Source organism: Camelus ferus, chromosome 20 (genome assembly GCF_009834535.1).
Source record: "Camelus ferus isolate YT-003-E chromosome 20, BCGSAC_Cfer_1.0, whole genome shotgun sequence".
In the NCBI taxonomy this organism is placed as follows: domain Eukaryota; kingdom Metazoa; phylum Chordata; class Mammalia; order Artiodactyla; family Camelidae; genus Camelus; species Camelus ferus.
In genome coordinates, this window is record NC_045715.1 from 37,197,345 (window position 1) to 37,219,804 (window position 22,460).

A 22,460-nucleotide genomic window follows, 5' to 3' on the forward strand; every position below is an offset into this window, starting at 1 on the left:
AGTTCCCACTTAAATTTTAAGGATCGATTATATTCACATGTGATGGAATATAAATCAAATTCTCCCTGTCCCTCCTAACTTGGAAAACCTACCAAATAAACAGCACCTAAGAAAATGTGGATTATCCTTAAAATTTCGAAATATTTAAAAAATTTCTTTGAGACTGTAATCTTAGAATTAACCTAGTCACATTATTGGCTTCTTAAACAGAAGAAGGACTCACTTTGCAGTCTGGAAGCTACTCAGGTGCTACCCTGCTTTCCAAGCCCACTTTCATTAGAAATATGGTAAAAGATGCTCTAACTAACTCTGCTAAGCGTATGTATAATGCCATCCCTTGGCAGGATATAAAAACACATTTGAAAAACAAAAAAAGTACAAAGAAGTAAATTCTGAGAGCAATTTCAAGTAGTTAATAAATATCTTTAGGTAGTAATTTCAATGTATTTTCTCTTATTTTTAAATTGTGCTACTTTTCCAGAAAAAAATATATCCCAAACTGTTCACATTCAAATATCAAAACTTTTAAGCATGTCTCTGAGGAAAACGGTTTCATTTTTAATGGATATATTTTGAAAAAGCATCAGCCAGCAGATCCAAGCAAACCCGAAATACCTGAATTTCAGTGATGCAAATCGCAATTCATCAGAAGGTAAACCTAAGCAAATAGTATGGATGAAAAATCCATGTATTTCTAGTTCACCTCTGATCAGTTATAAATGTTCAGTTGCCGTCCTAAGCTTCATGGTTTCCTGTTCTTGAGCAAAGCTATTTCATTTTTGACTGTTCATTTCTCCTCTTTCCTTTTGTATAAAGGCATACAAATTGAAAAGGAAAAAAGTAAATCTATCTCTGTTTGTAGAGGACATGAAAACCCTAAAGATTTCACAAAAAGTTGTTGAAACTAATAAATAAATTCAGTAAAATTGCAGGATACAAAGTCTCTATGCAAAACTCTGTTGTGTTTTTACAGACTAGTAACAGATAATCAGAAAGAGAAATTAAGAAAACAATTCCACTTACAATTACATCAACAAGGATAAAATACCTAGAAATAAATTAAACAAAGTTGGTAAAAGACCTGGATTCTGAAAACTATAAGACATTACTGAAAGATACTGAAGAAGACACAGGGGAAAAAATGGAAAGACACTCTATACCCATGGGTTGAAAGAATTAATATTGTTAAAATGTCCGTACTACCCAAAGCAATCTACAGAGTCAATACAATCCCTATCAAAATTCCAAAGACAGGAGGGAGGATGTAGCTCAGAGGTAGAGTGTGTGCTGAGCATGCACGAGGTTCTGGGTTCAATCCCTGTGCCTCTGTTAAAAAAGTAAATTAAAAAAAAAAAAACCCTAATTATGCCTTAAAAATTAAAATTAAAAAGAAAATTCTAATGACTTTTTCCCCAGAAAGAGCACACACAATCACAAAATTTGTATGAAACTACAAAAGACCCCAAATAACCAAAGCAATCTTGAGAAAGAACAAAGCTGGAGGCATCGCACTTCCTGATTTTAAACTATATTACAAAGCTATAGTAATCAGAACAATTTGATATTAGCATAAAAAATAGAGACATAGATCAATGGAACAGTATAGAGAGCCCAGGAATAAGCCCATGTATTTGGCTTAATTACTTTACAACAAAAAAGCCAAGAATACACACTGGGGAAAGGACAGTCTCTTCAATAAATGGTGTTGAGGAAACTGAAGAGCCACATGCAAAAGGATGAAACTGGACCACAATCTTACACCATACACAAAAATTAACTTAAAACGAATCAAAAACTTGAATGTAAGACCTGAAACCATAAAACTCCCAGAAGAAAACATAGACAGTAAGCTCCCTGGCACTGATCTTGGTGATGATTTTTTTGGTTCTGACACCAAAAACAAAGGTTACAAAAGCAAAAAGTGAACAAGTGGGACTCTATCAAATGAAAAGGCTTTTGTACAGCAAAGGAGACCACCGACAAAATGAAAAGACAATGGGAGAAATATGGAATGGGAGAAAGTATTTGCAAAGGGGTTAATATCCAAATTATATAAAGAACTCATACAACTCAATAGCAAAAAAACCCAAAAATCATTTAAAAATGGGCAGAAAATCTGAATGGGTTTTTCCAAAGAAGACATACATATGGCCAACAAGTACATAGAAAGATGCTGATCATCACTAATCATCGGGGAAATACAAATCAAAACCACAATGAGACAGCAGTTCACACCTGTTAAAAGTGGCTATTTTTGAAGCTTAAGGACAATGAGGAGATCTGCCGGATCGCCCCACAGCTGGATCTGCAGCACCTTCAGATCCCACAGGATCTCCGTATTTATTTCCTTTGAACCCGGGCCAGCCATGTGGGCACATCTAAAAGGAAGGATGTGGTAGCTAGGAAATCACTGCCTCACTGAAGTCACAGGCTTATCGACAGGTTCCAGTGTGTCCTCGCGGGTTACAAATGATCTGTATAGTTTCTGCCTTTTCCGCGTTTCCGCAACTCACATCCATCTCTCCTTCCTGTCTGCCCCGAGGCCCTTAGGACCAACATCAGATTCAGAGCAACAGCCTCACGTAGACTGTCTAACTACTTCCCACAATTTTACAAGATTAGATAACTACAGTAAATCGCACAGCATCATTTCTCAGAGGGAATAGACAGCTGCCTTGTGTTTGGCTGACATGCTGGACCACGGACACCATGGAAGGGCAGAACTTTGTTCTCACTGGAATAGTCACGATGGATATGAATTTTCCTTCTCTGCGCATGAGGTTTCTACCAAAATCACTATCCATGAACTTATAGAATGCCTTGTTCACTGCCATGGAGTTCCACACAGCACTGCTTCTGATCAAGAACTCCTTCAGCAGCCAACGATGTGCAGAATGGACTCATGCTCATGGAATCCACTGGTCTTACCACGTTTTCCAACACCTTACAGCAGCTGGCCTCGTAGAACAGCGGAATGGCACCAACTGGTGCCATTCTTGTGCAAATAACACATGTCCTTCAGGAAGCTTTATATGACCTAAATCTGCCACCAATATAGGACTGTTTCTCTCTAACCATATCTCGCATCGGTCTGGACATCTAGGGCTGGAAGAGCAGTGGCTCTTCATATTCACCCTACCTGATCCCACTAGCCAAACCTTTTGCTGCTGGGCCCCTGGATGCTGGGCAGCGTTGATCCAGACTTTTAGTCCCCAGTAACGGCTGCCACCCACCCCCGCCCCTGCCATGGCCACAGCAATGGCTCCATTAAATCAGAAGACAAGACCTCCATGTGGTCACTTTGGGCTCCTCCCGCCTGTGAATTAACTAAAATCAAAACAGGGCTACCACGCTATGTGGGATGACTGATCCTAAAAGCCATGGTACTTGCCAAAATCAAAGAGCATGTGGATTCCATAACAGGAGAAGGAAGTGATAAATATCAGCGACAACTGTGTGACCCGTTTGAGAAATGAGGATTGTGATTGCGATGAGTATTACCTCCTGGTCTTGATATTAAAACTGCTGTACACGTATTAACCAGCTCTTCTGTTCTCCCCTTCTCCATCTGCCTACCATCGATTTTAAGTAGTTTTGATATTAACTAACCTCAAAGTTCAGTATTACAGTGACAGGTTATCAAAGGGGGAACATGACTCAACCAGGAAAGGAATGAACAGCATCCAAAGATGGACTAAAAAGGCAGAAGAATTATATCACTATTATATTTTTGGGAAAAGTAAGAATGGTTATAAAAGGTGTGTATTGGTGCCAAGTTGACAAGGGTGGACTGTCGTGGCTTCATACTTTGTCAAATTAGCTAAACTGGGACAAAAATACCCCAGAATTCTTGCCCCTGTTTCATTGTGTGTTAAGGTTCTCAATAAGAAAAATGTGTGTGAGAGCAGAAGTTGACACAGGGGCCGAGTTTATGCTGGGAAGACGGGTGAAGGAGAGTCCGGCTCTCCTGCTGCTCATGTACATGGTGTCTGATCTGCTGGTTCACTTTGTTGTGGGGACTGTTCTTCCAGCTTCCACAGAAACTTAACTTCATTGGCGTCTCCAAATCCTGGCCCAAATCCCTCCTGCCAGATCATCTCCCCAGCAAGGGGTGGTGGAGCTCACGGTGAAGTTCACCAGCTCCCTCTTCTCAGGTCACCCACATCCTTGAATTTGGAATTTCTGAGAGATGGGCCTGGATTCCACTTTGTCCCTGGGCTTCTAGCATATCCTTGAAGGTCCCACTTCTCCTGTTTCACAAGCATTTTCTTTTCCAGCTTCCCCTGCTACAAACTTCAGACCCATCACCCAATGCAGAAGCAACAACCTTACCTGAAAGGTCCCACAATTGCAGGAAGTCAAATCACTGTAATAAATTCCTTGTCCCTTATCACTCACGATGGCTCTATTTCTCTTATCAAATAGTCACTGCCATACTCTCTGGTATGTGTTGAATTTTGTGCTCCAAAAAGACATGTTGAAGTCCTAATCCCCAGCGACTATGGATGTGACCTTATTTGGAAATAGGGTCTTTGCAGTTGTAATCAAGTTAAGATGAGGACATTAGAGTGGGCCTTCAACCAAGATGACTGGTGCCCTTATAAGAAGAGAAGAGGCACAGAGATAAAGACACACAGAAGGAAGACGGCAGAAGACAGAGGCAGAGATGGGAGTTATGCCGACACCAGCCAAGGAACATCTGGGGCTACCAGAACCTGGAAGAGGCAAAAAAGAATCCTCCCCCTGGTGTGTCTGGAGGGAGTACGACCCTAACAACACTTTGATTTTGGACTCCTAGCCTCCAGAACTGTGAGAGGATAAATGTCTGTTGTATTGAGCCATCCAAGTTTTTGGTCGTTTGTTACAGCAGCTGCAGGAAACTAATACACCCCCTCTCATTTTCACACATTAAATATTTCACATATTAAATAGCAGGTGGTCAGCAATGTCAGATGCTGAGAAAAATAGAAAGAACAAAAATTGTGTCTGTAAGATTTGGAAGCACGGGGAATGTCAGTGGACAATCAGTAGAGTGGATTATGGGAGTCAAATTCCAGTGGATGGAGGGGTGAATAAAAAGACAAAAAAGTAATGGGATTTAGAGCAAAGTTTTAAATCATGAGTTTGACTAAGATATGGAGAAGAGAAACAGCGTGGGATTTGGGGCAAAGAGAGTCACACAGAGGGATTTTTAGTTAATGCAAGAAACATGAAATATTTATAGGACACATTTAAATTCATAACATCTTCTCTTATTTCAACACCAGAAGAAATGCATGTAGACAGACGACACTGACAAGCTTCCAAAATAAGCTTATGCTTGGTGACTTCTCCGTAACACTGTTGTTGGAGTTCACATGTAAAACTGCTTTACAAATGAAATCACTCCTTAGCAGGGGGAAATCGGGTAAAGTAATACACGTGGGATGAGCCGCTGGATGGGACCCTCATTCATTGTTTGTCAAAATCTGTTTTTTCATAGGCTTGTGGCAAATAAATTCTCTTGCTTGTTTCTAAACATGATTAACAAACATTTCTCACTGGTATCTTACTACTTGAGCAGAAAGTGTAGGACTTACAGCTCCTCTGAAGAGCCTCATTATAAGTCCACCTTCATAAAGCAAAAAAGTCACAATTATAGGCAGAGTTGGTATCCACTTAATTTCAACAATTACTTGCTATACTTAGGCTTTGCTTAGTATTAGGAAAAAAAAATAATTAAGCCCTTTAAGTCACCTTTCTGAGCTTTTATTCTTCTTTAAATGAAGATCAAAATCCTATCTACTTCATAAAAAGATATGCAAATAAAAATGTTATGCAAATTACCAAAATTGTTATTTTCTTACCAAAACATATTTATGGCATGTAAGTATGCATATAAAAAAGTTGTATGTCTTATGCTTGTATGCTTGATGACATAATTAGGGTCAGAAATGACTTACAGCAATTAGTACTCTGAAAGTTCTTTAATAACCTGTACTGATTTTCGATAGAAGAAGCCATTCATTTTCTTTGAATTTAGTGACATGTATTGGTAAGTATAATCCACAATGATCCTTTGTCCCTAAATTCAACTGGAGGAAAAAAATTATGGTGAAAACGTATTAAAAGGCAATAAAGTTATGTATATAATCAACCATGAGATAATGAAAGAGAAATATTCTTTAGATTGTTTTAGTTGCAAACGGAAGTATGTGTGCATGTGTGTATACAGATGCATTTTATATATACAAATACATGTATACGGAGAGAGAGAGGGAAAGAGAAAGAAGAAATAGTTCACCAGGAGCATAAACATTCTGCTGTCTAACCAAGAAGCTCTAAATCTGGCCAAGAAAAACTTTGGGAAATTGCCTAGAAGATACACAGATAAATTTTAGAGGAAAAGTGAAAATTCTCCTCTATCTCCACGAGGCATGAACCTTGTAGAGCATGGTGACATCTGCACCTTTCCCCAGATGTCTACGGTGATAACTGTTTCACCTCCTTCCATCTCCTTTTTGTCTCTGAATAGCTTATCACACCCGGTAAAAATGTCACGATGGCCACCCAAGAAGAAAGCACATGTCTTTCTCTGGGTATCGGACATAAATCCCACCACACCATTGGAGGACCCTGATATTCCAGGAGCTCTAAGAGTACAGGACACGTTAACAAGGACGGCAAATTAATCAAGGATATTCTTTGGGGGTTATAATGTCATGTTTTCTCTCCTGAGCAAGTTCAGCTCAAAAGTTAGAATTTGACTCTGTTAGCTGACTGATATTTTTTCAGATGGTAATTTTTTTTGTCCCCAAACCAATGTGAGATCACAAGCTTCTGTAAATCTCACGGAACACCAATTTTCAGAATATCTGAGTCAATGCCGTATCTACATTTAAAAGGCACAGATGCTAATAGGTAAACGAGATGATATTAGATGGAATTGAATGACAAGCATGGCAAAAAAAAAAAGGGGGGGGGGAACAAGTTGAATTCCTACGATGAAAATTCAATCCCTTTTTCTCTCTGCAGAATTTTTTTAATGGCCAAGATATTGTTAATGTTAGCAGGTTTCCTAGCATTATGTCATCCCATATTTTTTTCACTGCAGAGAGATCTAAACAAATGCTACTGAATACACACACACATGCGCGAGAGATTCCTTCACTCAGCGAGAAACAAAGAAGTGCATCTGTTACGTGTGTAGCCCAACCACGTTCAGTGCCCTCTAATGAATGAGTGATCTACGCAGTTCAAATTCCTAAGGACTCTCATGACCCCAACTATGAAATCGTCAAAGAAAAATTGCCTTTATGGCATAAATTATTCCCACTTTTAGGTTTATAACTTAAATCTTTAACTAGAGCAGGATTTCCCAACCTCAGTATTATGGACAATGTGGACCAGATCATTCTTTATTGGGGTGAGGCTTGTCTCGTCCATGGCAGAAGGTTTAGCAGCATCCTCCATTAGATGCTGATAGACCCCCATCCTTCCACCCTCACCAACAATGACAACCAAAAATGCCCCCAGACATTGCTAAATGCCTCCTGAGAGCCGAATCCCCTCAGCTGGGAACCACTGAAGTAGGGCTTGATCCCCTCATACTGCAGAAATGCACATCATGCTGGTGTGCTGTCCTGTATCCTCAGAGAAGACAGCACCGACCATCCTCAGAGCCCAGGAAATCTTCCTGGGTGGAAACTGTCCATGTACGTTCTGAAGTATGTCCACAGAAGAATCACAAACCTCAGAGAAGCAGGAGCGGCGGGGAGAGATGATGTACTGTGAACTAGGATGATGACAGCTCAACTAAATACATCCAAGCAGGGAAGGTGGCGACTGACAGCCCGCAGGCTGGCTGAAAATGTGTTCACAACGGAGCATAGAAATGTATGTTCAGAGCAGAAAGTTCGGCAGCGGTTGAATTATACCCAGCATATTTTCTTTAGGGAGTATATAAATATATATATATGTGAAAAAATTAATTCAAGTAAATCACTTAGCACAGTGCCAGACACATGGTGAGTGCCCATTAAATGGATAAGTGCTGGCTGCTGGTAGTAAACGTACTACTGGCGCTGGTACTTCCATTCGTATTACTTAATTCTTTAGGCATTTAAATATGTGAATGCTTAGGAATAGTTCTTCTAGGATACCTCTCTCTCTCTCTCTCTCCCCTAACACAGTGTTCCTACTCATCTTCAAAGGCTCAACTCAAGGGTGAACTCCTCCCAGTGGCTTTTCCTGAAGTTCCTCCCCCTACCACGTGAAGAACTAATTTCTCCTCCCCTGGTGTTTCCACACCACGTACTGCACTCTCACATCACCCTGCTCGGCACATTGTATTATAGTTATCGAAGCCTGCGTGTGGCAAGCCCACCACAGCCCCAGCCTCAGGCTGTGGGCTCTGGGGATCTTATTTACTCGCCTCACGTCCCCTGCGCCGGCCACATGTAAGGGGCTCAGTAAAAGCATACCCCACTCAGCTGCCTTATCTGGAAAATTCAATCACATGGAGACCTCATTTCCCAATAATGCCAGATATATGAGGTGTGACTAAAGAGTGATGCCTTCTCTATAGAATTTGGGGCTGTCAGCCTCACATGAAAAGATTAAATAAGTGAAATGATGCGAAGCACGTTAAGCTTTGCCCAAGAAAAATAAAGATTTGGATAAATATCAGAACACGCTTTTAAATTGCACACATTTAAATTAAATATGAGCAGGGATAAATGGGGGAGGTGGGGGAGGGGAGGAACGAAATATATAATTTTAAGAGTTTTAAGTCCTGCGAAGATAAGTAAGTGTGAAAAGAGATGAGATAATGGGTCTGCCTCTTTCTTATTTAATTACACAACACTGTCAAAGAATTTATAGACTAGATGGCTAATAGATCAGACAATGTCTTGACTATAAAACGTATCTATAAAATGTCAGTCTAAATTATTGTCCCCACCCTGACACTCCCAGATGATATCTTAGGAAAAGTGAGCTTTAAATATGTGAAATGTATATGTACACACACATAGATGTTTGCATTGTCAAACGCGCTGTCTTAAAGAGTACGGTCTGCCCTGACTTTTCAATTGTTTCTCAGAAGAACCCAAAACACTAAGTACATAGATAAAATCCACAAGTTTGAAGACAGAAGTTTTAAGAAGTGAACTTACGCTTGAAAATGGCCAGAGAAACTAGTTCATTTTCCTATCTCCATTTTAGTTCTCGATTTGAGAAACACACGAGACCACAAGTAATCAATACTGAACCAGGAATAATAATAACTGGATATTAAAATCAGTGTTTCAGATTGAAATTCTTTCCATTTTAACTGTGATTGCATGATAAATAAGTGAAGTATTTTTAATCCATTCCTTTCCCATTTTCAGAGAATTAAAGTCAAAGTTCCCAATTGGCAGGAAACATTTCTGTAAAACAAGGGAAAGAAAATATCTCCTTTTTCTGTGGGGAAAAAAATGTCTTTCGCAGCTTGGGAAAAAAATGTCTTTCGCAGCTTAAGAAAAAATTAGAGCAACTCATTTTTAAATCCTAGGGTTCAGTTTAGTTTAGTTTTGATCTTTGCCCCTCTCTACCTGGAAATGTTGGGGTCACTGTTTTGTAAAGAAATGTGTAACAAAATTATTTCATTATCTTCTCTCTCTCTTTATTGACTATACTTCTGCTTGTTTCTGATTATAAAATGAATTTTTGCTATAAAAATTTAGAAAGTACAGAAAGGAAGAAGAATTAAAATTTAAAATTACCTGCAAGCTTGCAACGAACACTTGATGCTTCCTTCCAACCTGCTTTCCACATGAATTTATAACTAATATAATTATGTGTATTAAGTATAAATGAAATTTGTTTCTCACTTTTGCAATGAACATTATAGTCGGAGCACTTTCCAGTTGTTACTAAATATTTTTTAAACACAATTTCTACTTCCTCTATTAAGTATAGCATTTCCATTTTCCAGAAAACAACTGTATTTTAGGGAAGAATTTGACTATCTAAAATTTGCGTTCCCAGGGTCAAGTTCATAGCTTCAGGGCTTGTAAGTTGGATGGCGTTCATTTCATTATTAGACTTAAAATGTACTGATCCCTTTTATACGAATCAAAGATCAGGTAAATTTTTATTAAGTAAAGTCACCTAGAATCATTTTGCTAACTTTTTCTTTACAGAAACAGTAGCAAACAGTAGCTATTATTATTGTAATAAACATCTCCTTTTGGTAACGCTTTGTATGCAACCCTCTAAACCCTAGTAAAATAGACGCTCCGATTAAGCTGTAAGAGTATATATTGACGGATGTATTTATTAAACAGCAACCCTGGTCTTTGCACTGTGATAAGCACTAGTCCTTCCCACATCATCTGAAATATTCCTTATTGTTCTGAAACACTTGTTTTTGCTTTAATTATTTTTTTATAGAGTTATAAACCGAGACACCAAGAGGTACATCAATTTCCCCATGTGGGAATTCCAAAGACCATGCCCCTACTGCCATACATTACTATTTTCTATAGTGACTTTGAAATTCAAAATAGAAACCTGAAATACTCTAAGAGGCATATGTCCTGTTTCTCTATCTTCTCTTCTTGCTTTGGAAGAGAAAATGGAGTCTAAAAAGGAGGTCCCAGATGTACAGATTAATGACAGGGCATCAGATTGTACTTTCTTACACTACAGATTAATGAACCACTGGCAGTGAATGAATGACTTTTTCAAAGATAAAGAAGGCATTTTGCTAGAAATTCTCCCACTTAATCAAGGGTATCAAAATTGAAATGTATATACAAATGACTGGATAAAGAAGTTGTGGTATATTTATACAATGGAATACTACTGGGCCATAAAAAAGAATAAAATAATGCAATTTGCAGCAACATGGATGGACCTGGGGATTGTCATTCTAAGTGAAGTAAGCCAGAAAGAGAAAGAAAAGTATCATAGGATATCATTCATATGTGGAATCTAAAAAAAAAAGAAAAAGAAAAAAGAGGACACTAATGAGCTAATCTACAAAAGAAACAGATTAGCAGACATTGTAAACAATCTCATGGATACTGGAGAAAGGGGGTGGGAAAGGATAAGTTTGGGAGTTTGAGATTTGCAAATTGTTAACCACTATATAATAAAATAGATAAAAAACAGATTTCTTTTGTATAGCACAGGGAGCTATATTCAATATCTTTAATTAAAAAAATGAAAATAAATATATGTATATACACGCATAATGGGGACATGATGCTGTACACCAGAAATTGATACATTGTAACTGCCTATACTTCAATAAAGAAAAAACATTTCAAAATGTATTATTAATAAAAAATCAGCATGGGTTCATTCAGAAATAAATCTACAAATTATTATCAATAGAATCTTCTCTTAGTATGCACATGTGAGTTTGTATGTTTCAGAGATTGAAACCAATAATTGGGGAAAAACTTCCATAACCATTAGGGAAAACAACACAAAAGCAATGGGTACAGCATCACCCCACAAGAGGAAAACCGTAATTCAGCAACAGTATGCAAAGCAAGAGAATACCAATCAAAGATACACGCGTACTAGATTTTAGAAATCATTTTTCAAAGACTTAGGTATAATACTAGTGAAATTCTGGATCTTAGACTAGATTTAAACGCATGTTAAAGTAAAGAAAGACGTGGCCAATTACACCCAAGAGTACCGAAAGAGTGTGCAAAACCAGTCGTAGAAACACTGAGAATAATTTGTTTAGAAGCAGCTATAATTAGTTTCAAGACAAACAAAGTTTCAAGACAGACAAATGCTCTATTTTTAAAGAGAGATGAAATTTCCCTAAACTATAAGGTCTGATTAAGCATTTTTAGTGCCATTTTAAGCTTTAATAATTTTGGGGACATAAACGCTACAAACTCACAAAAACCATCATTCAAAAAATTGAACTATATAAATTAATTGTACACTTCTTTAGCTTCGTGAATTCATTTTGTGTATGTGGAAAGACAGAAGTTTTAAGAGATGGTAACACAATACTAAAAAATATTTCAAAATGTATTATAATAAAAAATCAGCATGGGTTCACTCAGAAATAAATCTACAAATTATTATCAATAGAATCTTAGTCCTATTTTCATCATTGCTATTATGTCTTAAATCATACAGTTCACATACGTAGAAGATAAGAGTGAAAGGAAAAAAGGAATAGCTTGTTCATTGGATGACATTCAAAACCATACTGAGCGGGAAAATCAATGGACCTAAATAAAAGTTAGGACCTTTCACTGAGATCAATGTATACGTCTGTATTTAGATTCAAACAATTAATAAATATATTCCAGAGGACAGAGGCCCAGCGTACCAATAGTTCTCATTAAAAAAAAAAAATACTTGGTGTGTTAAATAACCAAGAACAAATTCAACATTCATAAAAAGATACTGCTAATGGCCTAAAATAAAGATAATTCAAGCATTTCAGTATGTGTTCATGGAAGTAGCATCTCATTCATGGGTAATAATAATTTCAAAACTGTAAATCATACCAAGTGAATTCATAGTGCTGAGGCTAAAAATTACTTAAGGCACTATTCCTCCTCTAAAGAGCTCACAGTCTAAGAGTGGAAAAAGACACAGAAAAGAGGATTATAAATAAAATATCTGTTAGCTATGGCCATGTAAGTAAACAATATTGGGAGCATTATTTTCAGTTCTAGTTATTTAATTTTTAAAACCACACCACCATCATCATTCAGTATTTTAAAAAACAAGGCAGTAAGCCAGGCCCTGTCTCTGTGAGGAAGGAAAAAAATATGAGTATCCTCATTTTATAAGTGGAACCACAGGACTGAGACTTAAAAACAACAAATAAAAAATTCACCCACAGACAAATAGCTAGTTAAGTGTTAGAGCTGAGAAAAGAACAGAGACCGTTCTGCCTTGGAATGACTGCTTTTAAAATAACAGTGTACAGAGATCAATATTTACTGAGGGGTGTCCTCCTGAGCCAGTGTTTCATAGGATATTAAGGATTACAAACCCAAAGGAAAAGATTCCGCAGTCGAATAATTTTGAGGAAGACTAGGTAAGGCAAAGTTGACGGGTGTCCTTCCTATAAAGCCTTTGCAAGACTTTGCTATTCGGGTACCCACTGTGAATGTCCTAAAACACAGTCTAACAAGTAGACTTTTCAAATGCACTTGCCCCCAAACCCTGTTTATTCTTTTCCTTCTTTGAGTATTGGGAGAGGGGGTCTGGTGTTCCATGGAAGACCCACTGGGAAATCCCACACTCCAGAAGACCAAGAAAAATCCAAACATCAGAAACTGGAAATATTCAACAAGGAGAGAAAGGGCCTTAGAGAGGACATAAAAGCTGTCTTTAATTATTTGTCCCATCAAAGAAGAACAGTGTATTTCACCGAGAGAAAGATCTAGACTTAATGAATGAAAACTACTGGAATAAACTTCACCTCAACATAACACTTCAATATGAATTTTTTTTAAATGTAAGGTCTGTTCAACAAAAGTGCTAATCACTTGTCAAAGGTGTGACCCAAGCAATTTCTGCCTTTTGGGTGAAAACGCCATAAGGTCCCTTCCTAATTCTTGTATTTGGTGGCTCATTTGCTGAGGTTTTCAAACATTTGGTCTTTCGCATTATCTGTCCATTTCTGCACCATTTTGAATGGACAGAGACATACAGGTTAACTGTCAGAATCGACTGCAAATACAATGTCTTCCGTCAAAATACACGTAACCCTATGGACGATTTACACTTACAGGGAAAAATACAGCCCCTCTTCTCTAACTTGCAAAACACCAAGTGCTTTACATCATCTTAATGATTAACTTCATGTGTGCAGAATAAAATGGAAGTTTTTTTTTTTTTTTCATTTACAAAATGAGGCAGTGGGCCTGGAAAGCTTTTGGTGGGGACGGCAGGGCATGAAACGATTGAGCACACAGACTGGTGTCAGGAGTAGGGAAAAGCTGAGGAGAAATGTACCAGGCACGTTTCAGATCAGTTACTTTTCTGTGTATCTATACCTGACCTTCACTGCCACTAAGCTCAAAGAAAGCACGATTTGACAGATCAGGAGGGTTTTCTATGGATTTGACCACAATGTAACATTTGTTTGCTAAGATAATAAATCAGATATAAAGTTGATACCTATTTGCGTATTCCTTGATGATCTGGTAGATGCTAATCTTAATCGTTTCATTTTCAAATCGGTTGTGGCTCCGGTCCTTGTATATCCGGAATTCTGCTGCCGTGACTGCTTCTCCATGAGGAATTTGAGTAAGATCAAACCGGAATTCTTTGTAATGCCTTCGCTGGTGAGAAAAATCCTTGTCTCTTTCAACTGAAAGAAAGAAAGAAAGAAAGAAAGAAAGAAAGAAAGAAAGAAAGAAAGAAAGAAAGAAAGAAAGAAGGAAGAAAGAAAGAAAGAAAGAAAGAAAGAGAAAATGTTAGTCCTTTATAAAATATGGAAATTAATGGTAAATTCTGTAGCTTTGAAAATGAAAACAAACAAGCAGGATGTTATAAAACTGGGAAAACACTAAAACCGCAGCCTCAGACGTGTTTCCAGTTGAAGGAAATTCCACAAACCAACAGCCTCGAGTTCAAAAGCAATAGAACCTCTGTGGTTTTCTACAAATTCCTGGCTCCTCAATGGAAAGGTTATCCAAAAATGTTTTTAAAAGGGAAGGTTGTAAAGTTATTACTAGTATGTATCAAGTACCAGAACAGAGGAGGGTTCATACAGGAATTAGGACTCTGTGACAGAAATACTCTGGAGTTCCAGGTGAAGTCAGTGGTGAGATTTAGCACAGCCAAGGGAGGAAAGAAGGAAGGAACTGCAGGCTCAGTGGGACTGTGTTTATGAAATTGTAGAGGTCAAGTAAATAAAACAAAGTCATTTTCATGAGAAAGATGATTTTGAAAATGTCTTCCCCAGAAGAGGTTTTGTTTCCTCCTTTTTGCAAACAAAATGCTCTTCTTTAAAAAAAAACAAAAAGAAAAAAAAAAGTTCTTATAGACTATTGAGTACAACTTTGCATCTGGGGTACGGCATCCAACCTCCCAATGACCTCTGTCTGTTCTCACACAGGATTGAGAGGGGAACGTATTTCTCCCTTCAGTAACCTTTCTACCAAATGAGGTCAGAGAATTTCTCTTCTTGGGAATATTGAGGAATGTGGGAGAATTCAGGACAGTAAGTGTCAGGCATCGTATTACATCATCTGGCTTTGTAAGAGAGTGTATTGTTTGATATAGTCTATGCTGGGTACCAAAAGCTTTCTGGAGGAGCTACCTATTGAAAGGGCTCATTTTTAGTCATGAATGCCTCACCATTTTATAAAAGGGAAGAACAAATCTGACTCCATATTAGATCTGTTCCTTTGGTTCTAACCCTGGGCTCCTGTGCTGAGTCATGCTGGTTCTGCACCTTTTATAAAAGAATGTTGCCTAGAGCCTGAAACAGACAGAAGACCCCATTCTCAAGGGTCTGACCTTTAAAGGTATAACACTTTTCCATTCATATAGAAATAAAAAGTTGCAGAATAGAATATAACATTTGTTTTGTTGGAGGTTTAGAGGGACACCATGACCTGACCTGCGTGGACAGCCGCAAGAACAAAGGATTTCGACACCAAGAAGTTTTGCACCAACCAACCACACCCCCTCCCCTTTTTAGTATAAAAGGAGCCTGAATTCTGACTTGGGGAAGATGGTTCTCCAGGACATTCGTCCCCCATCTTAGTCTGCCAGCTTTCTGAATGAAGTCATCATTCCTTGCCCCAACACCTCGTTTCCTGATGTATCGGCCTGTCGTGCAGCGAGCAGAACTAGTCTGGACTTGGTAACAATTTGATGGAGTTAAGTTTCTCAGCATTGGTAGGTTTCTCAAAATCTCATATATGTCAGATAATATGAGAGAGGTTACAAAAAAATCCACTGCAAAGGACTGTGTTCCCCATGTCTCACGATTATAACTTAAATTAATGTTTTGTAAATGTATCCAGTGATGTTCCATCGCTAAACTTTTGTTACAAGAAGATTTTTAAAATATGTTATATGAAAGATTTATAATGTCCAAAAGTTGGATTAAGATACAAAAATATCTTTAGGAGGTTTATTGAAGTTATACTAACATTGCTAGAAATACATGAAACTTGGGATCCAAAATTAGAGGAGAGCCAAGATTAAGGGAGAGAGAAGACAGTTATCATCCAGGAGTGATTCTGGGGAACTGAGGCTGCTAGACCCTAAGCTCCAGCGCCAGATGGGGTTCCATGTCTGAGAGGATGCTCACGACAAAGGGGCCTACAATTCCTTGCCTTCATCCTTCAAAATAATTGGTTTCTTTTCCCTGCAGGAGTAGGAGGTGGTTTAGGAGAGTAAGAAGCTGCAGAAAAGAAATGTAAGCCACCCCAGGAGACATTTTCATCCCACGGACTTGGCAAGAATGGTGTTCTTGGGCTGGCTGGCTTACACCAACACCACCTCACAAGACTCACGAAGTTTTGTTTTATTTAAATATCATTATCTCGGTCCTAATCCATTCCCGGGGAGATGATTAATTAACTTTTCCCTAAGTAAGGAAGATGACTCCATTTTTAGGATCCTATTTTGGTCCATAATTTAAACCTGTTTTCTGTCTAAACTTCGGCTGGCGGTAGTGCAGACGGCTAACGCTGGGTCTCCATCTCCGTTGGTCCATTCTCCCAACTGAGCCATGTGAGAGGGAGGTGTAAGGGGCAGAAAATATCTACAAACTGGATACCCAGTAACTAGAGTGTACGTATGAATATTGAAGCTAGCTGCAGCTCTTGTTTACAGAGAACTTCCTTTAATTCACTGAAAACATGTTCTTTTCTGAACCCAATTTAAAGGAAGTAGATGACATTATGAAACAGTATTTAAATAGCACTGTTCTAAGCATTTTATTAATCTTAACATATTACACTTCATAACAACCTAGGAGGTCTGCTTTGTTATCACCCTCGTTTTGAAGATGAGGAAACTGACGAAGTGTAGAAAAGAGACACCTTGCCAAAGAATTTGAACCCAGGCATTGGATGCCAACCAAGCGATGGTTCTCAAACTCCAGGATACACTGCTGCTTCTGCTCAGAGACTGTTACTTTGTCCTAATTTAATAAGAATTTATGCTTTCATAAAGATCTGAAATCTTGCATTCATAAGTCCCAAACCCAAAAAGCTCTGAAAACTGAAAAATTTGGCTTCAAGTTCATTTGGCAGAAGGAGTGGAAATTAACTCATTTGAGGTGATTTTCAAGTCCCTGTTTATCCCACTTTATAAGCATGGCTTTGCTGCAAAATGTCCGTGTGTTTCACTAAGTGGCGTGGTCCCCAGCTCTGCTTGAGGGGTTCCGTACTCTATACCACAACACTAGCCAGTCATTCAAAAAGACATTTTCTCGATTCAGAAAGTCAATATCCAAAGTTCTAAGTGATAACACTCATTTTTCAATTTTTCACGAACGATCAATTTTATATCAATTTTATATTTGAAATTTAGACAAGAATAACTGTAGTCTTGGAAATAAGGGCTTCGGCATGAGTTTGTCAGGACCCAGCCCACGGCATGCACCTGGGTAGCGCAGACGAGTACTGAATTCGTGTATTATGTAAAGTCATCTACTGTTCTGGAATCCCCTGTGAGATGTTAGTGTAATAAAGTGGGAAGCTAGAATTTCAGCTGTTATTATAAAATTTCAGTTTTCTAATCCAGGCTATTTAACCTAACCCCTTAAGGGGGCAAATTTTCAAAGGGTTTCATAAAATTTTATATTAAATATACCACACAGAATAAAGCTGCAGTGCAGATTTGTGTCCAGTGATTCAGAGTCCCGGATCCCACTGCTTTGAATTATAATTGCACTGGTAAATTCCATGGGACATGTTGGAGTGAGTAATGGAATAAAACTGGTATTTATATAGCCTTGCACTCCTAATGATACTCAAAACTATTCACACGGTAATCTCAGTTACCTCAAAGAGCACTGCTAGGGAGGTGTCAAATATTAATATCCCTGACTTAAGAATAAGAAATTGGGTGATGACAGCCAGGCGGTAACAGATGTCTGTCTTCTAAAGCTCATTATAAATCTTTGCTTAATTTCCCTACCACCTACATAATGACATCCTACTTAGAGACTAGTTCATTGTTCGTGCAGTTAACCCTGGAACAATGTGAGGGCCAGGGGAACTGACCGCCTGGCACAGTCGAAAATCTGCATATAATTTTGATTCTCCAAAAACGTAGCTACTCATAGCCTACTGTTGATCGGAAGCCTTACCAATAACGTAAACACATTGATTAAACACATCTTTTGTATATTACATGTCTATCTACATATACCTTATGCATTCATCACATATCTAACTTAAAAAAAAATTTTTTTTTGGTATTTCCAGGGGACGCGGTTCATCTCTGAGTTTTTTTTTTTCCAAATTGTTGCAAATTTCCAAAAATTTTTTTCCAACATATTATTTATTGAAAAAAAAAAAAAGTCCACAAATAAGTAGACCCATGCAGCTGCACCCGTGTTGTTCGAGGGTCAACTGGATATCAAACGAGGTTTATCAGCACCGCACAGCAACGTAGAGAAATGGCTGCAAGGGCGAGGGCGGGTGAATGCTTAACACCGTACAGCGCCTGATCCGAAGAGGCTGAATGAAAGACTGTGAATGGGGCAAGAGCTGGATCTGTCTTTGCCCTCAGCAGCATCCTGAGGGCAGGATAACATACTTAACTCTCATCCTCGGGGCACAGGTTTTATTTAATCCTCACAACTTAACTTACATACGAGAGTTTCTGGAATGTGCCCAAGAGCCCACACACAGCCTATCTTTGGGAGCGAACAGACTTCCACCCACGGTGGGGGTTTCCATGCCTCAAGCCCTCAACAACACAGCCCCATGCATGCGTTTGTCTTTCCTGGATGTAGTTTTGTTCCTTTGTTTGAACTAATTATCCCTCAGGGGAGTTGACCTTTCAATGTTCACGTTCTCCTCCCTGACACTCCTGCCCATAGAGGGTGCCAGTCATTCTGGATTCTGTTCATTTTTCTAGAACTCACTTCCTCTGATCTTTATTGTCGCAAATGTCATATTATATTCACTTGCTTATACTGACTCAACTACCCACCTAAGGAAATGTTTATGAATCAGCAAGTGACTGTCTTCACCACCTGAATTAGCATCATACAATATCAGTGTTAGTACGCAAGGTCTTCCTTCGCCTACAACCGTATCTTAAAATAAGTGTAACTCACCAGACAAACCCCGCCATACGCCAACCTTTGCCCATCAGACCCACTACCCCAAGCAACACTCCCAAGACAGATTAAAGAGAACACACGCACACACACTGTATATTCCTTAAATGTAAGCTTTTTATAGGAGCTAGCTTTGCCTTGTTCCTACTGTGATGATTTTGGTAAATATATTAAATATATTGTGTTTCTCTACTTATCACAGTGCTCTGTAACCCCTTGCAATTGTCAATTGCTTGGGAAGCTGAAAAGAAAAGCAAATAAACAAGTAGAAAAAAATCTTTAAAAGGTATACTATTAGTGGGGGTTATTCATAATGTATTAAATACTTGAATCTTCTAATTCATTCTCACCTTTAAATGTAACATCAACAAAATACCACGGGTTTCTAAATCTCTTTATGATCATTTCTAATAATATCTGTTACCAGATTAAAATCTGCACAAGACTGCATTAAAAAACCATGTTTATATTCCTATTTGGTGATAGAAAAGATCTCTTAATTACCAGACAAAACAGATAAAGCAAAACAAAACAAAACAAGCAGAAGGGTTAGCTCACTCCAGCCAGACCCAGACACATCACAGGGGATGAAAAGACATGAACGTTAAAAACAGGTCGAGAGCAAGATGGTAACACCTCTCTCTAGTGGGGACCGTTTCTTTGTCCCACACCATAGACCCCGTTTCTCTCTTGTGAAGTGGAAAAGAGAGTTCTGTAGCTAGATTGAAAACACACATCCGGTAGCAACGGATTCACGTTTGAAGATTGTATTTAAAAAGACAACACAACGACCTGCCCAGGCTACTGTTTCGGTGCCTAAACAAGACCCACAGGCTGTGTTTTTTACAAGCAGCCAAACAAATGTGTCACAGATGCCATGTGTCACGGATGCTCTTCTCCCACGGCGCCACTGATGCCACATGCTTGTTCTGAAGATCACTGCATGTAAACCAGTGACCATCACGATAAATTAAACCCGCCCAACATAGGGCTGACTGAGGTATTTGAGCTGATGGTTGCCCACAGTGCTCTCTGCAAAAATTAAGAGTTGCTCTACTGTCTAGACATACACACCAACCCGCAGCAAATAAACCATCAGAAAATTCAGCAAAATCACCCAGCTTACCACTCAAAACAGGATCGTAATGATGGTGGGGAGGGCACACCCTTCTGCTTCCAGGAAGCAGGTTTTTGTGTATTCTACACATTTCTGTCTACGAACCACCTAGAACAATGGAGATTCATCTATGCTGACAGAACCAGAGAATGAATTTATTTTTACGGTTTGGTTTTAAAAAGCAGCACCATCAAAGCCTACAAAAGGTAAAATATGAATCAAAAGATTAACATTCCATGAGTAATGGGCTGAGAGTGAGGAGAAACAGGATTGCTTTTCTATAAGCACCAAACGACACTCTAAATGCTCTAAATTGCCCAAGTTCTGCAAAGATTAGTGCTTCTTGTGTTTAAAGACAAGACGCCCCTGAAGACTTTTACTGTTGAGATGTAATTTAACAGAAGTTAGTGACTGACTGCACTCTCTTTTTTTCCCCCCAAACAGGCACCTCTCAGAGTGACTTTATCATTAAAAGAAATTGGATAGAAACATCCTGACTAGATATTTGCCTGTCTACAATGTTGGAAGACGAGAACTAATTAACAGAGGATTGCAGTTTTATCTTCTTAGTGATTTATCTGCAGTTTTAAGGACACCCATCCATGGGCAATCAGTCTTAATCTCCCACACAAGGGCTGTAACTTGGAAGATACAAATAGATACAGTAGCTGTAAGGCGAAGATAGCATTCTCCCAGGAGCCTGGCCAGCTGTTGAAAGAATACAGATCATTGTTCGCTGCTGAGTGCAAAAAATCATTAGGAGATTACTCATAGAATTATTACTTATCTCTGTAACATTTTAAAGTGAAAGAAAAAAAAAAAAGCAAAGATATCATGTGACTACCAAGATACATCTTTGCAAGGCATCCTTTGCTGACTAGTCCACTGAGAAACAAACTCGGTCCTAGGAAGGCCTATTCATTGGTCAGTGAATGCACATGTATACGTTTCTTTGAAAGGCTAACCATCCCAGAGAGTGTGGTAAACTCCAGATTCCAGAAACTCTAAGAGCCTCTTAATATGACAGCCATGTGTGACTTGAAAAAGGGGAAACTGTCCCCCTGAATGGTTTGTTTCAAAGGACAAACTCAGTTGACTTTCAAATGTTCCACAGTTGAAATACTCTTAACCTGTACTCATAAATGCTTCATGAATACAGTTTTACAAGGAAGCAAAAAAAAAAAAAAAATCTCGAAAAGGAAAGGTGAGATGGTTAAATAATTTCAGTGTTTGTAATATGAGCGCTAAACACATTGATTTCCTGAATCAATTTAAAATACAATGCTTACAGTTTTGTTGTTTACAAAATGTAGTGGATGAACTAATATTGGTATGTTATTTTGTTCTAAAAAAATATAAGCAATTTAGGGACCCAAAGAATTAAATATTGTATACAGAGAGCTTTGGAACTGGGAGGAACACGGACTCCTCCTCAGATTGGATGGATGGTCTCAGCAGCCAGCCCTCAGGGGTTACTGGAATCCTACAGTTCTACAGAGCAAGGGTTGGTATGAAAACTGATATACTGAGTAATAATTAAACAACGACAGCAATACATTAAGTCACTATTGATTTCATAAAGTTAATATAGTTCAAATTGTTGTTGTTTCTCCCTCTGCCCCACCCACTCCTGGCTGTCAGAGAGCTGCTTTTTCTCTTTCTCACCTTCCATATAAGCTCATCCTCCTTATCCTAAAAATAGCTACTGGGCTACCCCTACACTCACCCAAGCCCCAAATATTCATCAGATAACCGCTCTGAGCCAAACCCTAATAGTGAAGGAGATTAAAGAAGCAATGAGACAGGAGCTCAGGATGAGAAAGACAGAGATGGAAAAGTATCGTGGTGGCACCATTCCACTGGGGCTTGGGGGGGCACGCGTGTAATGTAAGACAGAATAAGAGAGGCAGTAGGCTTCCACGGGAGGGTCATATTGGACTCGGTCCTGAAGACTTATCACCAAGTGGAGAAAGGAGTTGACATAGATGAAAAGAGATGGGAAAGCTTAGGGCTCAGGCAGCACATGGTAAAGCCTTCTCTGTCCTTGCAAACGGCAGGGTCGGT

At 38.7% G+C, this 22,460-nt stretch overlaps 1 protein-coding gene and 1 long non-coding RNA gene across 2 annotated transcripts in view; one reads left to right on the plus strand and one right to left on the minus strand.

The window, feature by feature from the left end:
- The window catches only part of BMP5 (bone morphogenetic protein 5), a 109,797-nt gene that overhangs the window by 42,450 nt on the left and 44,887 nt on the right, over window positions 1–22,460 (minus strand). The window contains 1 exon segment of the mRNA XM_006182370.3: window positions 14,140–14,332. Within this exon segment, the coding sequence (XP_006182432.1) occupies window positions 14,140–14,332 (193 nt within the window).
- On the plus strand, window positions 736–14,124 carry LOC116658326. Its single transcript, XR_004313672.1, has 3 exons — window positions 736–940; window positions 12,260–12,265; window positions 14,113–14,124. It is a non-coding gene; the product is annotated as an uncharacterized LOC116658326 (long non-coding RNA).